The sequence below is a fragment of the Procambarus clarkii genome, chromosome 37, assembly GCF_040958095.1.
Source record: "Procambarus clarkii isolate CNS0578487 chromosome 37, FALCON_Pclarkii_2.0, whole genome shotgun sequence".
Classification (NCBI taxonomy): domain Eukaryota; kingdom Metazoa; phylum Arthropoda; class Malacostraca; order Decapoda; family Cambaridae; genus Procambarus; species Procambarus clarkii.
Window position 1 is genome coordinate 10,959,367 of NC_091186.1, and position 7,763 is coordinate 10,967,129.

The window sequence follows — 7,763 nt, forward strand, 5'->3', positions numbered from 1 at the left end:
GACATTAATCCAGAACAATCCTTTAAAAGGTCATATGTAACACATGCAGTGGGCAACAGCTTTGAGCTCAACAAGCCACAATGTAGGACAGAAAACGGATGCTTTTTCACCCACAGGGTTATAAACCCATTGAATTTGTAGCCACTGTAGCAGTAAATGGCAAGACAATACAATACAGGCCATCCCCGCTATAGGAGCATTTGCCTTACAAACATTTGCTCACATCTCAGTGACTCCCCCCCCCCCAAACACATAACATCATTGTATGAAGTTACCAGAGCGTCCCTCTGTGTTACCCAGCAGCCCACTATAATGTGCGCATGGCAGCCTTGTAGTGAAATATTGTACAAGAACGTCTGCAAGACCCACTAGGGAAGGTCATCTATTGTAACAGATTTGTTATCAGATCATAACCCTAGATTGACTACAGTATATATCGGAAATACCATCTTGCCCGGTGGAACTTTTAAACGTGATTCAGTTGTGTAACTCTGGCATTACAGAGCAGATCTCACTGAAACTTGCAAAATACTGAACAGTTTATAGGATGTTGACGCGGCCGATTTCTTCCAAAGGTCAGATGTAACGCAAACAAGGAACAACGGTTTCAAGCTCAACAAGCCACAGTGACACACATCGAAACTACGACGTTGGTACAACGTTCGAACAAGTTTTAACACCACCTAACCAGTTATAACAACCAATATAACAAGTTGTAACAACGTTCTAATACGTCATAAACACGTTAAGCCAAGATGCAACAACTTTATTACAAGTTGTAACAAGCGGAAAATAGAGACAGTTACGGTTTGTGTTTCCAGGGATAGGACTGAGAACAGATGTTTTTTCACTCACAGTGTTATAAACCCATGGAACCGCTTACCCGTCCAAACCGTAAATGGCCAAACTGTTAACTTTTAAAATCAAACTGGAAAAAAATCATAAGGGCAAACGGGAGGACATTTGACAAGTTAACGGCTTCCTGTCCTCGTTGAGGCCACTAGAGTCTCAGTGGCCCCTCAGGATATAATAACCCTCCAGAGGTTGAAGAGCTGAATAACCCGCATGTGGTTGATAGGCTTCAATAACCCTCCAGAAGTTGATAGGCCATAATAACCCTCGAGGTTGATAGGCTTCAATAGCCCTCCAGATGTTGACAGGCCTTAAGCCCAACACCAAATCAGTATCAAAATGGCTAGAGAACTGTGAGTAAATCAATACAAGTATAATGTTGAGTTGCTGCAAGTGGGAGCCTTTGTTGCATCAGTGAAGCCTTAGAGTAGTGGCCCCAGCCGGTGCTGCCCCCTCTCCGCCGCCTCCCACACTTCACCGCTACCACTCTCATCATATTATCTTGAAGTGCAGTGTAAATGATATTCATTGTGATATAAATGCTAAGGAGAGCAATATTTGTTATATTTATCAGTTGGAGATGGAAGAAAATTAGGGACTGTGGAAGAGGAGAGAGAAAGTTGTATTTAATAGAAAGTGGGAAGAGGGAGTTAGTTGTGTGCTGGTCACAGGCGAGGGAGGACGTCGCCCGCTCTGTCTGCCTGTCTGAGGACCACTCAACATACTCATCTACCTAAAGAATCATTGCAGCCTGCTGACCAGCTAATGCAAAATTGCACGCAAACTTAACTCCTCAAAACCAGTGCTTATAGAAACCCCTGAAGCCTAGGACGGGGGTTATAGAGCTGGCTTGTGTAAAGTTCAAATTTCTCTCAAATTTTACTTGGTTTACAACCAACAATTTCTGGCGAAGGAGACTATACCGGAGGTGCAGTGTGCCGGCGGCACAGCAGGCGAGGCCTCACAGAGGTCCCCCGGGCGTCAGCAGTGTGAAAATATATATAGTGGGTCCGGGGCCAAGCTCCGCTCCAACATGGCGACCAGACTTCCCAACGTCTCCTTATTAAAGGTCTTCATGATTGTTATTTCCATCCCTATCACAGTGGTGTCGCTGTACGTGGTGGGCACCCACCTGATGGTGAGTACACCAAGTGTTGTAGTGGTATGCAACTGTTTATTTTACCTGTAGACTCTCCAAAGTTTTTGTGCCTCCGCAGCCTAGTCCGTGGCCAGCCTTCCCTGGTGATTGGTCTGGTCTGTGGGCCAACCTTCCCTGGTGATTGGTCTGGTCTGTGGGCCAACCTTCCCTGGTGATTGGTCTGGTCTGTGGGCCAGCCTTCCTTGGTGATTGTCTGGTCTGTGGCCAGCCTCCCCTGGTGATTGTCTGGTCTGTGGCCAGCCTCCCCTGGTGATTGTCTGGTCTGTGGCCAGCCTCCCCTGGTGATTGTCTGGTCTGTGGCCAGCGTCCCCTGGTGATTGTCTGGTCTGTGGCCAGTCTTCCCTGGTGATTGTCTGGTCTGTGGCCAGCCTTCCCTGGTGACAGGTTTGTGCTGGTGCCAACGGCCTTAGAACGACTTGCCGTATCCTCTTTATATTTTGTTTACACAGGACTAATGCTGACTCCTGCTAGCAGGCCGAGAGGTTTCCTTTCCCATACCTCGTGGTAATCCTTACCCTGCTATACTGTTTGCCCTAGAACACGACCCGCCAATCTGTTTACCACCGGACAACCGATTACCCCGCCCTACCTCCTGGTACCAGGACACATATTATAATAATAATTTATTTAGCAAAAGTACATACATAGATGCAGAGTTACACATTCTGATTGATTTACAGATAGATCTTGTACATACCACTAGTAGTAGCCTAAAGCCACTAGTACGCATAGCGTTTCGGGCAAACCTCTTTACAACCAGGTAATTAATTATCAGTTAATAGGTAATAGGGTAAACATATTACAACCTCTTTGCAATTTAAGGCGAGCACATCCACTATGGCATCTCACCCATAGGTCAGGATAGTCCTGCAGGATCAATATAACTCAACAGAGAGTGGTGTTTGGTGTTTTAACAACCGGACTGCAACCTAAAAATCAAAGATATTTCATCAGGGCAAATGGGGGGTAGGGGGAGTTTGCCAAGCCGTCGGCTTCTTGTCAAAGCCCACGGCTTTGCTTCCACTTTGGAGGCCTAGGCTGTCAGAAAAAAACATTTAGTTTCCAGGAACAAAAATTTTTACATTGTGTAATCAGGAAGATAATTTTATGTTGGTATTTACTAGGAAAATTGAAAAAAATGTTAACTGGTACATTGTAAGAAAATTTGAAGAAGATTAGTAGGTACGTTATAGTAAGATTTGAGGATTATCAAGAGGTACATTGTAGCATTGTTATTAAGTATTAGTGGCCCCTTCGGGTAAATTCAGGTAAATATTGGCTAAAAAGTTTGGATTTCCTCGTTAAGTTGAATCACCAGTGGAAATTTATCAAACAAGATGGTTTTTAGTAGCGAGGCATCAAGACCTTCCATGCGGGTGACAACACCTCACATCACAAATACCAGATCAGCACAACCTTGCAGCTGGGTGTAGCAGAGATGGACCTCGGGGTCAGAATCCATAACTCGCTCAATGTTGCACACACAAGTGGGAGCTGTTGCAGACAGCACCCGGGCAATGCCGGTTACCCACTCTAATAACCTATATAATAACTAATAATAATAATAATAATAGTTTGTGTATCAGACTTAGAAAGGCAGTAGTTACAGTGGTGTGTAGTTACAGTAGTGTATAGTTACAGTGGTGTGTAGTTACAGTGGTGTGTAGTTACAGTGGTCTGTAGTTACAGTGATCTGTGGTTACAGTGGTCTGTAGTTACAGTGGTCTGTAGTTACAGTGGTCTGTAGTTACAGTGGTGTGTAGTTACAGTGGTCTGTAGTTACAGTGGTCTGTAGTTACAGTGGTCTGTAGTTACAGTGGTGTATAGTTACAGTAATTGTATATTATATAAACCCATTAATTACACAACATTTCTGGCATAATAATAATAATAATATAATAATAATAATAATAATGAATAGTTATTTGTGTATTTAACACATTTTTTCAATTTATTTTCCATGCATCGATGTGGCTGTGACTCCGGGTACAGAAGGTAAGTGGTGACCCCACACTGTGTTTCTTCCTGGTCTGTTGCTCTGGTGGCGTCAGACCACAGCAGGGGCAGGGACCGGGCCTCGGGGACATTAACCCCCGGGAATCTTCAACAGGCAGGTATAGTGGGGTAGTGTTATTTCTGGGCGCTTATGGGCCTTCGGAGTGAAGACAATGACAGTTAGTTCTCTCAAGGTTTGCTGTGACCTTTGTCACAGCGTGGAGGAGACGTCTTGGAGAGGTTTGAAAGCGGCCGACTTGAGGAGCAGTGCGTTGATCCTTTCACTAAGTGGTCTTGAGGACCTCTTCCCTAAGCTGTCGTGAGAGTCATCAAAGCAAAGCTTCAGAAGGGATTAACAACCATTTTCTACACCTTGGAGGCCTAGGCTGTCAGAAAAAACATTTAGTTTCCAGGAACAAAAATTGTTACATTGTGTAATCAGGAAGATAATTTTATGTTGGTATTTACTAGGAAAATTGAAAAAATGTTAACTGGTACATTGTAAGAAAATTTGAAGAAGATTAGTAGGTACGTTATAGTAAGATTTGAGGATTATCAAGAGGTATATTGTAGCATAATTTGAGGATTATCAAGAGGTACATTGTAGCATAATTTGAGGATTATTAAGAGGTATATTGTAGCATAATTTGAGGATTATTAAGAGGTATATTGTAGCATAATTTGAGGATTATCAAGAGGTACATTGTAGCATAATTTGAGGATTATCAAGAGGTACATTGTAGCATAATTTGAGGATTATCAAGAGGTACATTGTAGCATAATTTGAGGAGTATCAAGAGGTACATTGTAGCATAATTTGAGGATTATTTCTAGGTATATTGTAGTGAAATATAGGTTCAATATAATAATCATGATATAAGATGATAGCAGTGATTACAATGGTGAAGTTGTATGGTTATGGCACACACATATATATTGGGGGAGTGGGTAGCAGTACAAGATACAGTGAGAGTTTAAAGCACAAGGTAGGAAACTATGAGGATGAAATTAGGTGCTTTTTTGTTTTACTTTTGAATAAGGCAAAATTTGGACAGCTTTTCAATTCGTTAGGGAGTGAGTTCCATATATTAGGTCCCTTTAGTTGCATAGAGTGTTTACACAGATTAAGTTTGACTGGGGATATCAAAGAGAGATTTATTTCTGGTGTGGTGATTATGGGTCCTCCTGCTCTGTCCTCTCTACCCCTCTTCTACTGCTGATGGTCTTCGTCTGGTGGTGTGAAGGGAGACAGAGGAAGGAAGAAACAATAAGAGGTGAGGGAAGAGGAGTGAGGAAAGAATGAATAGAATACAGGGAAGACTGAGGAAGAGAGGTGAGCGAGAATATAAAACTAGGAGCGAACGGGGGGAGGGAGGGGGGTTAACACTACTCCTGTGCCAGGTGAGTCCACTACAGGCTCACCATAGCCCGTGCTACTTGCCCCGCTCCTGTGCCAGGTAAGTTACGGGCTCACCATAGCCCGTGCCACTTGCCCCGCTCCTGTGCCAGGTAAGTTACGGGCTCACCATAGCCCGTGCCACTTGCCCCGCTCCTGTGCCAGGTAAGTTACGGGCTCACCATAGCCCGTGCTACTTGGAACTTGTTCCGAGTAGCTGAATCTATAATAACAACAAGGGTGGAGGGAAGGAGAGAAGGAATAGGCAGGTAAATAGAAGGGGAAAGAGATATAACTACATGATGCCACCATCTTGTCAAATAAAGATCTTAACACATTCTAAACAATGTGAGAGGAAAACGCTGCTTTACCGAATTTACCGAATACCGAAATCCTCACACAATATAACACCTTCTATTGTCGGGGACAGGATGCCTGTATTATATATATATATACTGTAGGCTTGTCTGGAGATCCCAGTAAGGTCACAGGGCGCGCTCTATTACCACTCCGTACAAAATGTAACGGTTTAGCCCCCACGAGAAGCGTCATAACCTGAGGGTACCACCTGGCCACTCACCAACCTCTCCTCTTGCACAACAAGCCACAGTCTTGCCACAACTCCACCCCGAACATTGCCATGGGGTTTAGGGACCTACCATCACAGCAAGCTTGATCCATCATGGCTCCCATGGTTGCTGCTCGCTCAGTGTTTGGTAAAGCTTACTTTACCACCCTCAGACCTCTCCTAACATCTGAACTTAAGCTTTCATTTCTCACGTAACTCCTAAAGCTTTAATATACACCTATATAGCTCATTGTCAACTTAGCTATGCTTGTTAAACTCGCCTATACTCGTCAAACTCTCCCTTTGTAAAGAAAAGCTCTCAAAACCTCTTCAATATTCATCAATTACTTCCCCTCACTAACGTTAGTTCACCTAAGCTCACCAAACTCACCTAAGCTCCCTCATCTCACCCGGTCCAGGAGAGCCGAGAGTTCAAGGTGACGGAAGAGGTGTACTTCGAGGTAAGTCAGGACGGGCGGCGCCTCGGAGAGATGGTCTTCGGCCTCTTCGGCGAGGTGGTCCCGCGCACCGTCGCCAACTTCGTCGCCTTCGCCACCAAGGGCTACAAGGGCTACTCCTACAGGGGTTCCGTCTTCCACAGGGTCATCAAGAACTTCATGGTGCAAGGTAAGCAGGTATGGGGGTTGGTAGTCCTGGGTCTAGGGGAAGGGTGGGGTTGGTAGTTCTGGGTCTAGGGGAAGAGTGGGGGGTTGGTAGTCCTGGGTCTAAGGGGAAGGGTGGGGGGTTGGTAGTCCTGGGTCTAGGGGGAAGGGTGGGGGTTGGTAGTCCTGGGTCTAGGGGAAAGGGTGGGGGTTGGTAGTCCTGGGTCTAGGGGAAGGGTGGGGGTTGGTAGTTCTGGGTCTAGGGAAGGGAGGAGGTTGGTAGTCCTGGGTCTAGGGAAGGGTGGGGGTTGGTAGTCCTGGGTCTAGGGGAAGGGTGGGGGGTTGGTAGTCCTGGGTCTAGGGGGAAGGGAGGGGGTTGGTAGTACTGGTTCTCAGGTGTGGATAATTGAGTTGAGAGAGTGTGTGTGTGTGTGTGTGTGTACTCACCTAATTGTGCTTGCTGGGGTTGAGCTTTGGCTCTTTGGTCCCGCCTCTCAACTGTCAATCAACAGGTGTACAGATTCCTGAGCCTACTGGGCTCTATCATATCTACATTGTAAACTGTGTATGGAGTCAGCCTCCACCACATCACTGCCTAATGCATTCCACCTGTTAACTTCTCTGTCACTGAGAAAGTTCTTTCTAACGTCCCTGTGGCTCATTTGGGTACTCAGTTTCCACCTGTGTCCCCTTGTTCGTGTTCCACCCGTGCTGAAGAGTTTATCCTTGTCTACCCTGTCAATACCCCTGAGGATTTTGTAGGTAGTGATCATGTCTCCCCTTACTCTTCTGTCTTCCAGTGTCGTAAGGTGCATCTCTCGCAGCCTTTCCTCGTAACTCATGCCTCTTAGTTCTGGGACTAGTCTAGTGGCATACCTCTGAAATTTTTCCAGCTTCGTCTTGTGCTTGACAAGGTACGGGCTCCATGCTGGGGCTGCATACTCCAGGATTGGTCTTACATATGTGGTATACAAGATTCTGAATGGTTCCTTACACAGGTTCCTGAATGCTGTTCTGATGTTAGCCAGCCTCGCATATGCCACAGACGTAATTCTTTTTATGTGGGCTTCAGGAGACAGGTTTGGTGTGATATCAACCCTTAGATCTTTCTCTCTGTCCGTTTCATGAAGTACTTCATCTCCCATTCTGTATCCTGTGTCTGGCCTTCTGTTTCCGCCGCCTAATTTCATT

General features: G+C 45.3%; 1 protein-coding gene across 1 annotated transcript in view; it reads left to right on the forward strand.

The window, feature by feature from the left end:
- Positions 1–1,317: 1,317 nt before the first annotated feature.
- Positions 1,318–7,763, forward strand: part of LOC123765798 (peptidyl-prolyl cis-trans isomerase B) — a 15,683-nt gene continuing 9,237 nt past the window's right edge. The window contains exons 1-3 of the mRNA XM_069337443.1: positions 1,318–2,037; positions 4,478–4,500; positions 6,367–6,597. Of these exons, the coding sequence (XP_069193544.1) occupies positions 1,886–2,037; positions 4,478–4,500; positions 6,367–6,597 (406 nt within the window). The 5' untranslated portion in view covers positions 1,318–1,885. The remainder of the gene's footprint in view (positions 2,038–4,477; positions 4,501–6,366; positions 6,598–7,763) is intronic.